This window comes from Tigriopus californicus, chromosome 9 (genome assembly GCF_007210705.1).
Source record: "Tigriopus californicus strain San Diego chromosome 9, Tcal_SD_v2.1, whole genome shotgun sequence".
In the NCBI taxonomy this organism is placed as follows: domain Eukaryota; kingdom Metazoa; phylum Arthropoda; class Copepoda; order Harpacticoida; family Harpacticidae; genus Tigriopus; species Tigriopus californicus.
The window spans coordinates 11161061-11180320 of NC_081448.1; the positions used below are offsets into that span (position 1 = coordinate 11161061).

At 41.9% G+C, this 19260-nt stretch overlaps 3 protein-coding genes across 4 annotated transcripts in view; 1 reads left to right on the plus strand and 2 right to left on the minus strand.

Annotated features, from left to right (window-relative positions):
• Positions 1–632: 632 nt before the first annotated feature.
• On the plus strand, positions 633–10371 carry LOC131886615 (uncharacterized). Its single transcript, XM_059235004.1, has 3 exons — positions 633–1339; positions 4663–7283; positions 9172–10371. The coding sequence occupies exons 1-3, from the start codon at positions 881–883 to the stop codon at positions 10283–10285; spliced, it is 4194 nt and encodes a 1397-aa protein (XP_059090987.1). The 5' UTR covers positions 633–880; the 3' UTR covers positions 10286–10371.
• LOC131886616 (ubiquitin carboxyl-terminal hydrolase MINDY-2-like) lies at positions 10274–14450 on the minus strand (the record flags this gene model as incomplete). Its single annotated transcript, XM_059235005.1, is given in 9 exon segments — positions 10274–10535; positions 10622–10823; positions 11548–11667; positions 11730–11905; positions 12001–12156; positions 12225–12541; positions 12917–13237; positions 13293–13361; positions 14208–14450. Coding segments are annotated over 9 exon segments (1539 nt in total). The 3' UTR covers positions 10274–10520.
• A 511-nt stretch (positions 14451–14961) lies between these two features.
• LOC131886656 (baeyer-Villiger monooxygenase-like) overlaps positions 14962–19260 on the minus strand; it is a 19902-nt gene continuing 15603 nt past the window's right edge. Inside the window, exons 1-8 of one of the 2 annotated variants that reach the window (XM_059235054.1) lie at positions 17040–17732; positions 16763–16967; positions 16475–16707; positions 16180–16394; positions 15878–16114; positions 15596–15823; positions 15468–15535; positions 14962–15405 (exon numbers count right to left, since the gene is read on the minus strand). In XM_059235054.1, the coding sequence (XP_059091037.1) occupies positions 15138–15405; positions 15468–15535; positions 15596–15823; positions 15878–16114; positions 16180–16394; positions 16475–16707; positions 16763–16967; positions 17040–17211 (1626 nt within the window). In that variant the 5' untranslated portion in view covers positions 17212–17732 and the 3' untranslated portion in view covers positions 14962–15137. Of the gene's footprint in view, positions 15406–15467; positions 15536–15595; positions 15824–15877; positions 16115–16179; positions 16395–16474; positions 16708–16762; positions 16968–17039; positions 17733–19260 lie in introns of those variants that run through there. The other variant, XM_059235053.1, reaches the window with a different exon arrangement.

Consider the following 19260-nt stretch of genomic DNA (forward strand, 5'->3'; position numbering starts at 1 on the left):
CACTTCCCATTTCGTGACATCAAAACAATTTTCATTCACTTCAAATGTATGTTATAATCAAATATCTGGAAGACGTAATGAACTAATACAAGTTCAATAATTAGAAGTCTTTAACACATATTTTTCCAGCAGTGTCTCTAAATTATGCCGGCAAGGAGAAGGGCAGATGGTCACCTATGATCAGTGTGTTTTTGAAGCGAGCGCAGGCGCTCTTTGCTCCTTCTTTTCTTTCTTTTTATTCGAGAGACGGCCAAGAAGCATTTTGGCTCGATCGTAATTTCAGTTACATTTCGGTAGTGGTCATCGCTCCATCTCCTCTCGGTTCAGTTACTTCGGAGCCCACATACCCCGTGAAAAGGGTGCTAACTAAACCCATTTAGTTTAGGCACAAACTGCCATTTCAAAATTCCTCAAGAGACTGCACAAACATCCGATCCCTCGGTAAATCAAGGGCATTGTCAGGAAATGTTTGGAAAATGTGAGGTGTGCGAAATCAGGAAAATTTGAACCAATATCGCCTCGAATGCGATGATGATTTCAATTTTCCAACTCCACAACAATGAAGAAGAAACTAGCTCTCTTGGAAAAAATCATGGCTAGTCAGCGGTCCATAAAAAAGGTGATGCGATGGTTAGATGGTGACTGTGGCGAAGATCAAGAATGAGAAGGATGAGAATCGCACGTAATCCTAAATCGCTTCCAGACAGTTGAACTGTTCCACTGATGATATGATCACACCCACTCCCAAGTCATGATCAAATTTCCTACGTCTAATTCTGGAACCGACCAAAATTACCCGTCAAGTCGAGACAAGTGCAATAGTAGTGGTAATTAAAACCTAAACTCTCGTGCATGTGCGTGTTCCTCTTCATTCAGAGTCATGACTAAGATTTACGAGTCCACGGCTTCTTTAGCCAGTATCTACCAAGCTAGGAAGTCGGGAGATTCCACGGTGAATGTTCTCAAGCAACAATTCCAAACCCAAATCGAGAGGAAAAAGCAAGCTGTGCCAATGAAACCCACACCCCCACCGAATCCCATGCCGAGCGTGGTGGCGTCGATCACGCCCATGGCTGGGGCGGTGCCCAGCGAGCGCGATGGTGTCCGCAAACTGACCCGTGAAAAGAGCTTCGATGAAGCACGAACTGCGGTTCAAAGTCAAATTGAGAAGATGTTTCAAACGGTGGTGGCCAAGAAGGAAGGCCAGAACACGCCTCATCACGGAGGAGCTCCGCCCGTTGGCCCGGAAAGGCGCTACACGATGCATGGAGTTAGTCATTTGGCCCCGGATGAGGTGCCCGTGATGTCACATTTGCCGATTCACGGCATGTCTCTCCAGGTAAGGACACTGCCTCAAGACAGTATCTTGCACAGTTATGGTCCATTTTTTAGCTTGCATGTTTGTCTAAATCAGTCATGACGTCCACAATATAAAAACTAAGCAATTACATTTTAAGCACCATTGTAGGGAAAAAAGCTCATTGACTTAGAAATGATGGAAAAAGTGGATTTCAAGAACATATAGGAACTTGAACATCTTCAAATGATTTTGGTGAAAATGTGTGTTTACGTTTCGGGGATAAAATATTTTAACAGCTCATTATTCACCGATTGTGGCTTTGTTCAAGTTATATAACCTGGTTTAAATGGAATAGAAAGTGAAAGTTCATCATATTCTATTCGAGTTTTGATGGGATATACAACAAGTTGCATTTTTAATTGATGGTTATGACTTTTCCCAGAATGTATACTTTTAGTGTGTTTGAAGGGACTTTAAACATTGTTTGGAATTAATTTGGTGTTGGATAAGCTCTGTGCCTCGTTAAACAGAAGGCCTAATTTGCTTTTCGTTGATCTGTTACTTATCTTAATTCCTTAATATTTCACAAATCACGCGAGTATTCCATTATTGTGCAAGGGCAAACTTAGTTTAATAATTATTTTCATTTTCTTTCTATCGCAATCAAACATACGCACACTCAAGATTGTTGCACTAAAATACATAAAAAATTAAACAGACAAAGTTCCAAGAATTTTGGGATCGGAGCAGAACAAAACAGGAAAGGAATCACTCGGCGTCCATTTCAATTTTACCAAATAAAGTGCTGTCATGAGATAAATCGCACCTTGTGGACGAGAAAACCCTAACACTAACCCTTTGGCAATCACAAACCATTCGTGGGTCTTTTTTGCCACTGTAGACCTTGGTAGGGAAATGACGGTCATAAATTTGATTTGGAGGTAAACAATGATAGCTTTTTTTTCGAGGATTGGTTGATATTTCAATCTATGAGTTCATAATCTGGTAGTTACAGTAGAAGTGCAAATAAACAGTACATTTTACATACCGGTACATCAGACACGAACACCAAAGGAAAAGTCATATCATTTCGCCTTCTCTTTTCTGTGAGTGAACAACCAGATGTTTACTTTCAATATTCCCACAAACACAACAGAATGATCCAAAACCTTGGAAGAACACTTTCTGAACGCAGTAGTACGAGTTAAATTGCCTCCAATTGCCCCGAATACGTTTCAATATTTCATTTTAACACAACACCAACCTTCTTGACCAGCCAATAGCGTCATTTGTACATTCGTACCTTTTCAGAAACGAGCATTTCACACAGATTTGTGCAACCACTTCTCCAATTCTTTTTGGCAAGCATTTACTAAAGGTCTTTGTGTGCCTGAGGAGGTCCATCGGAAATCATTTCTGACCGAACAAAAGGTGAATGTTAAGCCTCCGTTACGTCCCAGTTCCATAAAGGAGTTCAATATTAGAAGTAAAATACGAGTCATGGGACAACCATTTTAGCAAAGAAGATTTCCTCAACCGCCTCAAATTAGCATTATCAATTTTGCAAATTGAAAACGCTGAATCAGTACTGTATTACGAACGGTATATGAAAGACGGACAATGGTGACCGTAATAGCTTTCACATTGGTTCTTTAGCGTTAAGATGCAATTCGATATGGGTGTCAAAATAATAAAACAATAAAACCATGTTGCAATTTATCCAAAACACTTTTTGCAGTCATGGAAAACATTTGCTTTTGTTGAAAACAAAATTCTGCAACCTTAACGGCTACGACTTAAAGATTTGATTAATACTAAGCTTTTGTAGGCATTTTTCTTTAACCCTTTAGGCCCTTTCACAAAATTATTTATTCAGTTTTGTTAGCACTTTTTAGAACATTTTCTGCAGTTGCTGGGCTCACATCTGGCCTCAAATGAATCTAGACTTTTCAACGCAAAAGATGCCAAGAGTTCCTTTATTCGTGAGTATAATTATAATTCTTCTCGAAAAGCACATGAGAGGAATTTCAACAATTATTAATAAAATAATTAAGTAGCATAGTTTGGAAGCCAGAGGCAGCTATTTCATTTTAGGCCACTTTGATCTTCTGGTACCCATAAAACAACATGAAGTAAATGGACAGACTTCCTTGAAATTATTAGAACTAGAGTGTAAAACTGCCTGGGCGAGTAGGCTTTACGAAGATCTACATACGTAGATGGTAAAAAAAGCTCAATCTGAAGTACGCAGTACATGGTGGAGTGGTCGGTTATCTGTTAAAGCCAATTAGGATATTCCCACTTAACTTGCCAAGGTATTTCTTTTTCGAAGAGATCTTGCATCACGAGCATTACTACGTCCACTTCATCTTCATGTCTAAAAACCGTTTTTCCCATCCATTTCTAAGCCTCCTCTGTATGTTGGTAGGAAAAGTGTTGGACAGCTAAGAACTCGAAGTAATGGTCTTTCGTTTTGACTTGCTAGTACATGTTCAACCACAATCACCTTCTGTAAGTGGGTGAGCTAGGGAGTGAGTGTGAGGACTGTATTTAGTTGTACTGTTGCATTGTTTGATGGAACGAAGTTTTGACTTGATCAAAGGATCTGAAGGAGCCAACAATTAAGCGAAAGTTCGAGAGCTTCTAACCGTTGTTGTCTTTTCGAAGGAGGGAAGTTGTCATGGTCCCACTATGATTGTTCCTCAACGACTCTGATTTATTATGAATACCTTAGACTTTTTCCTCAATGCAAATTCGAGCCTTCAATATATTTCAAGAAATTAATTTAGGAGCGTGATAATCAATCTCAGCCACATGTTCCTGGGTTCCTCATCAAATAGAGACAACTTGGGAAAGTGGCCCAATCTTGGAGCTCTTTTTGATGAGCTTGCTAATTGGAGGACATGGGGGTCGATATATTTGAGATAGATCCCGGAAAGCTCACACGGCCGGGAGTTCAACATAAAGGTCTGATTCTAAGATGTTGGCTCGCTCGAGGAAACAAGGGAACTGACAACTTCATATTTCAATTTCTTTTAAATTCACCACAAGTGCATTTATGGATATTCAAGATTTTTTTCCCGTAGTGGTTTGTTGTTAGAAAAGTGGATAAATGGTGTTGTGCAGGGTGCATGGTTAACTTGATAGATGAGTTTCAAGTCTTGTTTATGTTCCCTATGTTTGAAATGTTGCGGTTTCTCGCTTGATTGAACAGAGTGAACTTATCTGATAAGAGAGAATACCAGAATTGATACAACTTTTCTCACGACTCGCCACAGACTCATCAAGGTCTTTTCCAATCTTTGACAGTTCATAAACATGAATACACAGACAATTATGGATTTTTTTCTTCTTCTTTTCAGACCTTATTGGAGAAGAAGCGCGAGAAGACTACATTCATCGATCCCATTGAAGAGGTATCCAAAGAGAACTCTCAAACATCCACTCTCCAATCCAACTCGGGGCGCGACTCTCAGACCATGTTACCCTTTCGGATCCATGATAGCAATGGTAGCACTATCTCGAGACATTACAGTATTGACAATCTCGCCTTGCACGAAGAAACATATGCCAGACAAAAATATACGTCTATGATGAACTTGTCCAATGCCATGGCAGGTCCCGGAGCCTCCTTGAAAAACTCAGTGTCATCCAGACATGTTCAAGGAGATACTCCAGGTGATGGCACTGAGCAGATGTTGGAATTTTATGATGATGTTTCCACTCCTCCACGTCGCGTTTTACCTCCGGTCAATCCGAGGGACGCCAGTCTCTTGCATTTGGGTCGTATCTCACCCGAAGAGCAGTTGGACAAGTTCTTGCAATCGGTGGAGGAGGTCAATGCAGAGAACGAAAAGATTCTTAACGGTGAGGAAAGTCAGATGCTGATTCAAGAGCAGAAATCCAAAGTCAAGAAGCATGTACCACCACTTACCGCCGCCAATCGAAGCAGGAATCTTAGACAAGACTCTTCCATTGTCAATCGGTGGCATTCCATGGAAAGTGTGAACCCTCCAGGGAGGGGTACGAGATCGAATAGTCCCAAGAAAGCGGCCATTTCTCAAGCGTCCATTTTGAGCAAAAAGAAAGTCGAAAAGGCGCCTAATTCGCCATCAAAGATGACCAAGAAGCGAGCTCCTGCTCAACCCCTGCAGTCTACGAACAAGATTGGATTTCGAGAAATCAATGGCCCTAAGTCGTTTGCAAGCATGAGTCAGTTGGACAGTTTGAAAAGCGACTCCATGGTTTCGGAAGCACCTTCATTCTTGAAGATGAAGAAACCCTTAGCACCCGCCAGTTTCAGCACTGGGAAATACTCTGAAAACACAAGCTCAAACAAATCCACCATGCAAGGGGACTTAAATAACAAACGGAACTCAAAGCCAAGAGCACCGAGAGTCCCACCAGCATCGAATCGGCCATTAGGCCCTCGAGCCAAATCTGAAGAAGCTTTAAATGTTTCGCCCCGATCGATTGATGGATTGCACACTCACAACAAAATGAAACTCGGGCGAGCATCTAGGCCCTCGAAAGTCATATATTTGGGTAGCATCCCATTGTCCAGTCAGGCGTCGGATTTGAGCTCGCTTCAGATCCCTCTAAAGAGCTTATATTTCAATTACATTGAGCAAATCACCAAGGGTGTGGATCCTTTGAACAGTTCTTTGGAAATAACCGACACTGGTCTGAAGATCAATTACATCCGTGAGAGACAGAAGGGCGTCCAAGAGATATTTAATCCGTTTCCGACAATCGCTGTTTGGGCTGCTGTTCGCTTTGTTTACAAAAGAAAACCAGATTCCAATGGGCAAAACAATTTTCAATTCGCTTTTTTGCCCTTGATCAGTGATCCAGGTGACGCGGAGAAGAACCAACTTTTTAGCCCCTTGCCCAACCAAGATTTGAAGCACGCCGCTTCCACCGAGCACCCCTCCATGTTTGCCTGTATCATGCGAAGGAATGGACCTCAAAAGCGATTGGAGTGCCATGGATTCGTTTGCCATTCCAAGGAAGAGGCAGTGGATATAGCCTCAAATCTCTATTCGTCACTTATGGAGACCATGAGGCAGCAATGGGAAGACGAATCTTCACCCACTGAAGTCTCAGTGAGTACCCCAACGAGACCGCCAAGAAAAAAACGGAGAGGTCGTAAGGCAGTCAGCGATGAAACCTCCAATGCGGAATCCAGTCGCAGTCGGAGAACGAGGGACATTTCCAATCAGAAATCCGATATCAAACGGAGTCAGTCAGAGAAGTTCTTGAACGAGAGTCACGCAGGTCGCATGCAGAGGAGTGCCTCTGAGCGACGCTCGGATACCGACACTTTAACCCGAAAGAAAGGCGACATCTACACCAAGGTGGCCATGCCCAGGAGTAAGAGCTTCATGAACGTCTCCGGCCAATACAATCTTCAAGAGCTCTTCAAGGAGCTTCGGGATAAAGAAGGGATCGAGAGCATAGACGATATCCTCCGGCACGTGATCAGCCGCGATGGTATGTCTTTTAACAAGATCTCACCCATGTACAGGGAGCTTCTCATGAAGTTGGCCATGAGCATGTCTGGCGATGAGATGTTTATCCGATCAAAGAACATCATCATGGCGGACAAGCTAAAAAAGAATCGACATTCTGGCAAGGAAGACTCGCCATTATCTCGCATCTTCCACGTGTTCGGCCTTGGCAAACGTGGTAGACCCTCTTTGAGTCAACAAAGCAAATTGAACAAGGCCGATATTGGCCAACCTATTCCTCTCAACGAGGAGACAAAAACCCAGCTGACAAAGCAATGGATGAAATCCACCCCTGAGCTGATTCTGGCCAAGCAAGCTGTCAAGAAATCGACTCCTTCCAAGATCCCGCTCAAAGCCACCGACAAGGCCAGCAGCTACATGTCCTGCAGTGAATGTGATTATCAGAGTGCATGTGGAACCCAATGTGATTGTTCTATGGTGACCACGACAGCGGATGAATTGGATCCCCCAAGGTGAGTTCCATCATAAATCTTGACAGGCACATGCCGCATACCCAACTGCTGCAGTTACTCAAGAGACAATTTTGCCTTCTACATGCGAAAGAGTAAAGAATGGTATATGCGATTTTCCGCCCTTAGGGTAAACGCAAAAGGAGTTGCAAGATCATGCTGAATGCCTGCTTGTATGGGGCCAAGATGATCTCCAAACTGAATAATGGCCAATGTTAAAGGGTGGTGATTAATCTGCAGATTACGTCTCATGACGGGCGACTTCCTTGGGACCGTGTAGTTGTGAAAATCAAAAGTCAAGCGTCATATGATATTGTTCAGATTAATGATGTCAGTCCGCTTGCAAGCCGACGGACGCAATAACTAACGAACGTGGATTCAAATTGAACCGAGGGACTGAAGGAGAAAGTGGAATCATACGGTGATCTCAACGATCTCAACACCGACAACAACAGGCCCTCTTCCTTTTAGTTGTGCTCCTGCGTGTACTATAAGATGAGAAGACAGTAGTCAAGTAGCTCGATCATTACGCAGATTGTAATGATGTCTGGCTCAATAAGAGACCAAAACAACAGAAGTCCGAGCTTTCAGATTTCAACAATAAGTCGTCGGGAATGTGTAGCTCTGCCAAATTTACCGACTAATTCGAAAAACTGATGTGTTTCAGGCTTTCATTGGCCATTAATCTGTCGAGGGGACCGAGTGTCGAACCCACAACCATAGATACAAATACATGCAGACAAGTGAGCGAGTGAACAGATGATGAAGTCTCTCGTAATGTGCTAGACCATGTTCTCATGAATCTGGCAAAACAGTGCTAGTGGTTTGCCACAGTGGTAGTCAAACACATCTGCTTCGGGAAAACCATTAAAAACAAAGCGACTGAACACCGATTGGAAATGACAGAAATTAGAGCAAGGCAACGAAGGGAACTTATGAGCAGTAATGGGAACAAAAAATGTAACCAGATTATAAAACTTCGAAGGGAAAGGAGAGGGAGCAGCTAGCTTCCAGTGAGATCGTCGGAGTTGGAATTCCTTCGTGCACGAACGGAACATGTGTTGATGGCGGAATAGGTGAGTGGCCAAGGTGTAACGAATTCGACTAATTTCTCGTGATTGTTTCTCAATGGAGAGATTTTTTGATCTTGGGAGAGATTTTCGACTTCTTGATAGTCGGATTTGTCACTTCGAATGCGGCAAGTCTCTTGAAGACCGTCACCAATCGGATTGGTGTCTACGTCTACTCTAATCCATATGATCACTTCATTCGTTCGACCCCCCCCCCTTCTTTTTCATTTTACCATCACACACGAGATAGATGATCTGAGCACATGTTATTGGAATCCGGCAGACACGTAAAAGGAACTTTCGCTTTCGTTATTGGGACTTTTGGGCCCGAAGATCAACAGATGGAGAAGCAAGTGGGTTGATAATGGCTGCCAATGCGATCAAAGGATCAATGGAAAGAAAATGGAAAGGCATGGCCAGATGAGGACTTGAATTACCTCCCATCTTTTGAACACCTTTCCACTTCCAAATCATGAAACCATACAGACAGTCTTAAAATAAAGAAAGTGGGTAGTAATCACTTAATTGAGACTAAGAATGATCAGACGTCCAAGACAATTGGGAGTAACACCAAGGCAACGATCGAAATCATAAAGTAATGCTCAGGTGCTTTTTGACACCTAAAGTGATCGTGACAACCTATATCCAGCAACAATCGATTTACCGTCAAGTACGACAAAACCGTACTTTACAGATTCTAACGAAAGAATGAGTCGGAGTATTTCGAGGCACCAATGGAGACTACTTTTCCCCGATAACCTAACGTACATCGTGAAAAAACACACATATCATTGCATGTTCGTTTCTTCTTGTTCTTCTAGGTCAGCCATAAAAAAGTCGACTTTGCCAGTGGTGCCAACTGCTTCACCTCGGAAGAGGAATCAACCCTCTTCCTACTCTTCAACAACATCTGACATAATACCTGCAAGCAACGGGAGCTCCTCAAAAGAACTGATGACCAAGAGCAGCAGCAATAACAACAACAGCAGCAGCAACAGCAACAGCAGCAACATCATCAGTAAAAAGAAAAACCTAAGGCAACAACAAGCGCCTCCTCCTCCACCACCGAAGGCATCCACATCATCATCAGGTAGTAAGAAGCCCACTTCCATCCAGCAACAAATCCAACAGATGACTCCAACCACGGTTCAGCGCATGGATTACTCCTCGTGCAGTTGTCAAAGTAGTAGTTTCCCGGAAAATCGCGATCACAAAGACGAGACGACGACCTGTTATTCATGCTTTTCATGCACTAGCGACGAGGGGGATTACAATAGCAGCCAGCGTTCTCATCACGGGAGCATTGACGATGATGGACTAAGTGATGGGTCCGATGCCAGCTCCACGATGTCGGAGCAATCCGCCGCCTCCTATTTAGGAACAATGGACTCGCCACAAACGGCTTGGCAGCGAAGAAATCTTGAGATCCTCCAAAAGAAGGCACCCAAACCAGACCCCATCGACTCGGATGGGGAAGGCTGCTCCTCATCCGAAGAGAGTGATGGGCCCGATGGCTCATCGCCGACCAACCCCTCGATCCGAAGCATCATTCAGAAGGTGCAAATGGCAACAGAGGGACATGCCGGTCATTCGTCCTTGACTTCGTCCAAATCTAGGAGTATTGGCAAGGGAGCGGAACACGTGGACGGGTTCTTCCGCAATCTCAATATGAACCCGGAGGAACAGAATAAAGAGTTGGGCAACGATTTCCCGGCAAATAATGGCACAAAGAGCTTCCGAGAGGTGAACAATGCTAAATCTGGATCAAGATTGTCATTGGACTCGTTGTCCTCCTCGTCGTCGTCCTCGTCTTCTTCGACTGAGTCGTCATCGTCGAGTGAGCTAAGTGTGGATTCCATGGTGAATGGACGGAAGGGTCCCAGACCCGCGTATTCGGAGGCTAATATGCAAAATTCTTTGGGCTATTTGCCTTGATTGATCAATGATTTATTATATGTTTTTTAAAGTAGGAATGCTTGGAAAGGAACGACGCTGCTGATGAATATACAAGAATTTCGTGATAGGCGAGTCTAGGAAAATATGAAATTGATTTTATCCACATTTGTAGATTTGATTGCAGGGCGGTATGGAAATGATTTGGGTGTTTGAAGTAGTTGTATGCAGTTTGGACTGCGCCGTTATCAAAGAAGTAGCAACGAGCCATAAAATCTCAGGAGATTACACACTGAAAGAAATTGCCACATTGTAATCCATTGTGACGTGATCTTAGAAACTCAAAGGGATGCAAAGAGCAACGCGGAGAATACTCACAAGTTTCTTGCTTTGGCCTTGAGAGCTTCTGGTCTGTGAACTGGAGCCAGACGCTTGAGAAGCTGACGGTTGGGATTGCGACCTTTGGTGCTGGTGGGGATGGCGGCGACCTCCACCTCCTCCACTTTGGCGTTGATGCTGTTGTTCAGCGGCCAGAGCAGCTTCACGCTCTTCTTCTTGTAAACGCAAGGCCAATTCCTCGCTGTAGAGTAAAATAAATTTAGCATATTACTAAACCTAGCGACATACGTACAAACTCTAAACCAATGTTTAAATCCTTTTTTTACATTTATTCAGGATAAATTACCTATGTGGTGATTAGTATCTTCTGTGGTCTTTTTTGTACCAACTTGCTTTGCACTACATGGGTTGATTTTAAATGTAATTTTGACTTTCATAACCAATTTTGCAACTATCTTGCCATTACTTGCTCAAAGATGTACTTAAAAAATAACTATTAAGATAAATTTGAATCTTAGCAATATATTTGAAGTTTATTCAAATAAAAAAATCACAGGACTCTTGCTTTCTTGTTTGCAGTCGATGTTGATGTCAAAATGAGATTTTAGAATGATGCAACATTTAAAAGACAAAACGGATTTTCATATTTTCCATAATTGTCTTTATTTTAAATTTGCACCATGGGTTGGAAACTAGCCAAAATTGTAACCAAAAATGAGCATCTTTTGATGATGGAAATCTTGGCATGGTTGTGTATTTTCTGCTTCCAGTGGTTGAAGCTTTTGCCATAAAATTGTTTTGTTTTGAAAGAAGAGCCAAAAAATAACTTTTTGGACAACCTGCTTCATTGATTTTTCGAATTTCTTTCGACCACATGTTCATCTGCCTATTAACCGCTCATCTATACTTATCTTCAGCTTGTAAATTTATCCGTGCCTTACTCTAAAGTAACTCCTTCAACTTACTCAGACACAGAACCTGGCGGAGGTAATTGAGACCATTCGGCCTTCGAGTCGGTGGTCTGATTGTTGGCTTCCCGACTTCGATTCTTGTCCTCTTCAGCCAATGTCATGGCAAGCAAATGGCTATAAGCGTTCATCATCATTAGGTTCCAAAATGATCCAACTATCAATTTAAAGTCACTTACTCCTGGTCGATCTGTTGCTCCTTGGTGCGAATATCACAGGTTACAGGTTCCTTGGGTGGAACGGACTTAAAACTGTGGTCCACGAATTGGCAGTCTCCGTCAATGGTGGATAAAGTTTGCCAAACCACAGACGGCTCTTTCAAAAAGCCTTGGTCGCTCATCAGTTCAAACAACTCCTACATACATAGGAACATAGGTAGGTTAGTTACGGAATGCTATCGCAGCGCTCCTCGTGGAATCAATTTCCCACTTCCATTGTCCAAGCTCTTACCCCCTTCTGTTTGTATAAAGTGGAGAAATGATTGTTCCGAAACATAATGGCCAACTCCCCGTCGCGCATCTTCTCATTGAGCTCACACAAGCCATGAAATGTCAATTGTAAGGCACTTTCTTCCAGAAACTCACGGGTCAGCAACGCCATTCGCACCTGAAAAAAGCATGTTCTTTTGCACCCCGTCCATTCACGCAATTTAGTGATCAATTACAGAGTCGTACCTTTTCCTCGTCGTCGCTTGACATATCCGTAATAGTTTTCGTAGTGAGTTCGTTGTAACTCAGATTGCCAACGGCTTGAGCTAAGAGCTTGCTTTGTGGATCTACCACCCAACCGTGGTATAATGGCACGTTTAATAGATCGAAAATAACTAGCGAATCCGTGTATTCAAATTGGGTCACCCCACTAAATCGGATATTGACAAACAGTCCCTTGACGATGGAGGGCAGGAGTGCTATGCCATCGTTGATATTTTGCTCGTAGTTCAATCGCTCGTCATCGTTCACGCTCTTGGGCATTGATTCCAACAGTATTTCAGCTAAGAAGAAGAACGAAGGTGTCAACCGCATTCACAGAATTTCATGACTTTAAAGCAATTAGTAATTAATCAGTTCTTTTTGTTTATAACTAAGGGGATCCCATTCTCAGTTGCAATGAAAAATGAATGGAAAAAATTAAGCCATATATTTTTTTAATTATTATTGGAGAATAATTTCTGGAAAAATTTGCACATGAATTTGCACTTGCAAGCTCATTCCGGACGTTGAGATAGGTCATTTGTCATGTTTCAAGGATGATTAAATCGGTATTATGAGGCCAAAATTACTGCTTTAATTCAATGCTAACTTTTTGCCATTTTTATCACACTGAGAATACAGGAAAATGCTTTTAAGATAAGGGAACTTCGGCTTACCCAACTTTTCAACCAATTCATCGGACGAGATCACTTCACATCCATCGGGTAAAGAAGTCTTGCCCCTGAGTAACAACAAGTTCATCAGACTCAAGAGTGGACAAGGACCGTTTTCCTCTTGCGTTATAATTGGACACCTCGTCCCACTAAAGGTGATCCACTTGACGTAGTAGAAGGGATTACTTGTGGCTTCAACCGTCACTTCTGAGGCTGGCGAGGGACTTTTTGGCCTTTCCACTTGAACCGGAGGGTCTTGGTCGGGCTCTTCTTTAATTTCTATGTTTAGACTACTTCGGCCCGAATCTTGTTGCTTTGATTCCCCTATATAAAAGGATTTGATCAATCCTGTCTAAAATAAAATAATCATACAACTCACCCTGACTTGATACATCTTGGTCCATTTTTACTTCGTTAGGAACACATTCATGATGATCTATACTAGCACCTAAAAGACAGTAAAATGTGAAGAATAGATGTCAAAAGAGATGCTAATATCAAACATGAAAAATAGCGAACTAATAGCATCAAGAGAAAACTGACATAATTTCCCACCACATCCTATCACGATTGTTGTCAATGCCTTAGAATGATACACATAGATATTTGTATATTTTTCACCTCGGCCAACCCAAAAGAAAAGCCACATCCAAAAAAACGCGATAAAGTAACCCCAAACAAGCTTGAACAAACTCAGGCATGGTCATATTTGAACGGGCCTGGGCTCAGAACCATTCGGGCAATCGGGGACGTCTATAGTTATGGTCGTGGAGAATACAATAATGTCGAGGTTTTTTCATGAACACTTGATCAGGTTATTACTAAGTTTAAAGGATTAAATAGGTCTGAAGTTCACTAATCACAATACATTGCAATTGATGATCACACTTTCCTGGCCTGAGCTAGCAAACACAATTGACAGTTTACAAATTGAGTATATGCGCAAGCAAGCTCTTTTACGTTTCAGTTACTCCAATCGAATTAAACTGCCCTGATTTCGATTTCGATAAATCGTTTCCACTTCTTACAATTGACCTTTTCCAAGTCCTTGACCAGTAGCATTTCTTATCAAATGTTGACCGACAAATTTTGGCATCAAACACCCAATAAGGCTCTAGTCTAATCTTCAGTTTCCTCAACGATCATGCAAAATAGTTGTCACCCAAGTCCAATCAAATAAAGCCTAAACCAAACTCCTTGATGAGTCATAATAAGGAAATAACCAACCCTGTCTTCAACCAATCAATTACATTGGCTTGAAAGAAATATCTCTCATCATACCCGCCTTACGTACTTTGTTCCTCAGGATTGGGTCCAGATACTGCCTCACTTTTCGCAATAGGCTCGGTGACCGTCATGACTTCCAAAGGTTCTCCCATGGGAGACATGGGTGATGGCAAGTCATCGGTGTTGGCAGGTGAAGCCGGAACTCCGGAATCGCCAGGAGAGCTACTCATCCTGACCGGATTGCAACCGTTCCGTTTCCTCCACTTTCAATGCTTCAAGGAATGGTATTAATCTGAGGACAAAATTCTTCCTCAGACTTGAATTCTTGGCTGTCTGACTCGTCAACAGTGCACAGTGGATTAAGGGTTGCCAAGGAATAGCCATTCATTTGGCCATTCATCTTGTGAACGGGATAGAAGAATGTGACAATCGAAGAATTAGTCATATTTTAACCCATGGCATGCCTAAGAGTCATAATAAGATGACATTAATGTGTGGAGATTTCTCTACAACATCTCAGCAAATGGATAACCTCAAGTGAGGACACCAAAAACATTCTAAAGTTAAGAACTATTATGGTATATGGAAAGACCGTTGCTAAAGGAAAGTAGAAAATAGAAATCAAAAACCTACGTTACAACTTAGGTTACGGAAAAATTTACAGCGTCAAGATTTTGATAAGTGCTATGTGTCAGCGATAGATGACACAAACTTTTTTTTTGAAAATTTTTGGTCTCAACAGAGAAGCAGATTGCTTTTGACGGTGGAAACATTTGCGAAATATTTTTTTTTCCTTAGAGTTCATTATCATGTCCGTAATATGTATCTACAATTTGAGATTTTATTTCAGTCAATTCTTAGCCAAAAGAGAACATGGTAATAGAAAAACAATTATGGTGCCCCTGTGTTTGACAGCTTGACGTTTAATCAAAAGAGGTTGGGTGTTTTTTCTTCCTCAAAAAAAGGAGTTGCCTGTCAAACATTTTGGCGGGAGGACTCATTTCACATCAAATAAGGATAGATCACATTCCATAGATCGCCACCAAAGATAAACCATGCTGTAAGGCCACATAGGCCACAACACGCCTTGGGCGTTCTGATAGGCTTCATTCACGCAGGTTGAAAACACGTGTAGGGGAGTGCGGGCCCGTATCTTCCCCATATGATCGGCTGTTACCTCAGGCTTGATATCCAAAGATTTCAATTCGGATTGGACCATTTGGGCAATGTAGTTGACCGCGTGAGTAGTTTGACATTCTAAGGAGCTGCAAGAATATAAAATGGGGTTGCCATGATGAAGTCGTTATTGGTATTAAAGTGAACTTACAAAATGACGGAATTGTGCGCAGTTGACGTGTTTGGACCAGAAATCGTGAAGTAATTGGGGTATCCGGACTATGAGTATTAGATTCATATTAGGCATGTTTGTTACAAAGGGCAAACTCGATATTTTACCATGAATAAACCCATGTAGGCTTGAGGAGCCTCTCCCCAAGCTTGGCAAAGGTTGATTTTCGGATCTTGTCCAATGACTTCAAAGGCGTTCATTGAACGGAGCCGATCAAATCCGGTGGCAAAGATAATGGCGTCCAATTGGGTATGTCCATTCTCCGTTGTTATTCCATCACATGTGACCTCGGCGATCTTGCCGGTTTCCACATAGACGTTGGGTTTCGCAAAGGACTAATCACAGATTATGAAAGCAATTGCAACGGAACAATAAGTAGAATTTCATACCTCAAGGTAAAAGGAAGAGGGTGTGATTCTCTTACAACCCACATTGTAAGTTGGAGTTAGTTTCCGAATCATCTCTGGGTCTTTTAAAACGTGAGCATGGTGTCCAGCAATGTTTTGACCAATCATTTTTGCCTTGGGTGAGTCCGGTTTTAACATCAAAGGAAATCTCATCTCACTTTGCCAGAATAAAACCCAACGGTAGAGGGTCATTGTGATGGGCAGTAAAGAGAAAATTGCCTGCATAAAGCAATTTCTTGTTACTCTATAAAAGATAAAGTAGGATCCACACTCAGTTTACGTACTAGCTTCCAATAGGAGGTCTCTGGGTCAAATTTGGGAACCACCCATGTGGCCGTTCGTTGAAAGACGTATAGTTGATCGACCTGTTTAGCTAATTGTGGAACGACTTGAACACCCGATGCACCCGTCCCCAAAACCCCGACCCTTTTTCCTGTTAAGTCCACCGAGTGATCCCACTGAGTGTTATGGAATTTTGGCCCGTTGAATGATTCCAAGCCTTAGTAAAGAATCCAAAACATTGCTTAACCACTTGGTTTACAAATTGATCCAAGTTTAATTTTGACGTATGTAACTTACCCTTGTAGGTCGGCATCTTGGGAGCATGCAGTTGTCCACAAGCCGAGATCACGAAATTGGCTGTGTAAACCGACCCGTCGTCCGTAGTCACATCCCACTTGAATAATTCTGGGTTCCATTTACATCTGCTCACCTTTTGGTTGTACTTGATATGGGGATGAAGATTGAAGTAAGTGGCAAAGTCTTTGAGGTACTGGTGGATTTCCGGTCCCTTAGCGTAGGCCCTTGACCACCTATTAAAACATAATCGTTTGGGCGCATCGCGCGAAAACAAACGAACGGCCTTACCATGGGTTTGGAAAGAAGGAAATACAATACAAATGAGATCGCACGTCACAGGCGGCTCCCGGATAGGTGTTCCACCACCATGTTCCGCCCAAGTGTTTCCCCTTTTCCAATACTGTGAAATGGACTCCAATTTCTTGAAGTTTGACGGCAGAGCATAACCCAGCAATACCGGAACCGACCACAATGGCATTGTACTTGTTTGCTCCTGCAATATTTTTTTCAGTGTCTGTCAGCAATCCAATTACATTCGCGTAGTGAATTCTCGATCGTCTGTTACCTGAAGCCTGTCTCCTTGGCATAATTTGGTACACTTGAAAGACAATGAGCGGTAGCACCAGAAAAGCCAATAAATTCAAACTTATGTTCCACAACATGTAGAAGAGAAGACTTAAATACACAAGTGGCCCATAGTTGTAGTTCCACATCCACAACTGAATTTTCCAATCCATGTTGTTGAAAGTCTGAGTGCTCGTAGAATGACAACTAATCTGAATTGGTCCTCGAGATTCAAAACGAATTCTTTTTATGATTCCGAGAGGCGTACTTTTTGTAAGCCTCAGAGCAGCTACACGTACGATGGACAAGTCTTTTGGTTTGAGCCAGATCTGACCTATGCGTCTGACGAACCGGGAATCGAAGATGCGTTGACTCGCATTCTTAAACCCTTACCCACGACATATCTTCAACACTTTGTTTGATCTTATCTCAGTATTCTGGAAGCAAATAAGCTTCAAATTCTCGTTTGGAGGGTAATTTTGTGAAAGGACATCTTAATGCATGGACTCAATGCATATGGATTAATAATTGATTAATTTGGTCAACATCAACTTAACAAAGTAAGCGGACTTTCCCAGAAGCTACAAATTGTCGAGGATGCCATCTAGTTTGAGCGGTTAATAATAAAACATTTGATGTGCGAACGACACCTCCAGTCTTATAGACGTTCTCAAACAATATTTAAAATTGCATGTGATCATAGAAAAGAGAAAATGGGAAACCTAGGGATAAAAAGAAAATGCTCTACGAACTTTAAACCATTGTCTTTTTGTGACCGCCATACTTTTAATTCTAAACCAGCTTAAAAACACTTGAAACATAACCCCTCTCCTACGGTCACATTCTGAATTAAGTATGATTTAAGTTTCAGATGATTTAATGGGATTGTTTGTATCTTGTTTTTATGTCAGTAAATTTAGCTCCGCTTCTAAAGACGTAATTGAACAGAATAGGAGCATTAGAAAACTGAAATGTGGGATAGTGTCCATAAAACAATTAAAACGGGGAATAATGTTTGACCACGTTAGATTAATTTATTCGGTTTATATGGACGTTAACAATCAACCTTTAATCAAAAGTTCGTCTCCAACTTATTCGGTAATTCTTGTACCACTAGATTATTCAGTGTTATACTGGCATTCAAAAACTGGCCAAATTAAGATCATAGTTGTAAGTACTACTTTTGGTAGTAAATAAGTGATTGCTGCCATTCAAGTTTTCCCAATTCAACAAGGACAAAAGCATTTCGAGAAAGTCAAGTATTCAATAGCCTTAAAAATGTCCGAAGCCCCTACAAAATTTGCAAACCCTCAAAAAGTATTTTTGCGGCAAATTGAAACAGGGTATTCTACTCTGTGATTATAATCTCTCTGTGCTAAAATAGCTGAACGCTCTAGGGTGTGCCACTTAAAACCGGGCAAGGCTTTGACCATAGCTACAAAAACTAAATTGAATTTTCAAGCAATGCTCAGAGTTTCTAGTGATTGGTCAACTATTTGCCAGTATTTGCTATCAAAATCACTTGAATGAATTCAAAATTGGAAGAATGGCAGTGGATGAAGTAATTTGTGAGAAACTCCATCGTGCTGCTCTGAGAGGCGAAATCCATCACCCATGATATTATAGCTTATTACAAGAAGTCTGATACCGTTAAGGACAAGCCTTGAGAATGAGGAAAAACATCAGTGAGAACTTGGGAGCTTGTGAATAAGGTCCCCCAAAAATAGCCCAGAAGCCCCACCAGAAGCCTCACAGTGAGGCAAATCTTTTGAACTTCTGGGACAAACACTTGGTCTCCTTCCTCTCCTGAATTAAACCCAATGAAATTTTCTATTTAGTCAATTCTGGAGAGGAAGGTTGAGTCTAAGAGCTAGTCAAATTTCGCAGCCCCACTGCGGATAATTTGTTTATCAGTTGAGACCAGATTTAAGGTTGTGGTGCGGAATAAGGACCAATGTGTGGAATAACTGTGAGACAAAGTGTGAAATGGTTGAGCAGTAAGTAATAGCTCTTAGCAATACATTTCTGTGAAGTCCTTCACTTGTTCGTTTAATGGCATTGTTCCGTGCCCGGTTTGTGAATTGTTGTGAATGGGCGAAGCCTCCAAGAACATTATCATGGATGTCTAGTTGTTTCAATTACAAATATTGCAAACTTTTAAATCAGCCTGACAATATGGAGCACAAACTGGGGGACGTACTTGGTCGTATATATATATATAT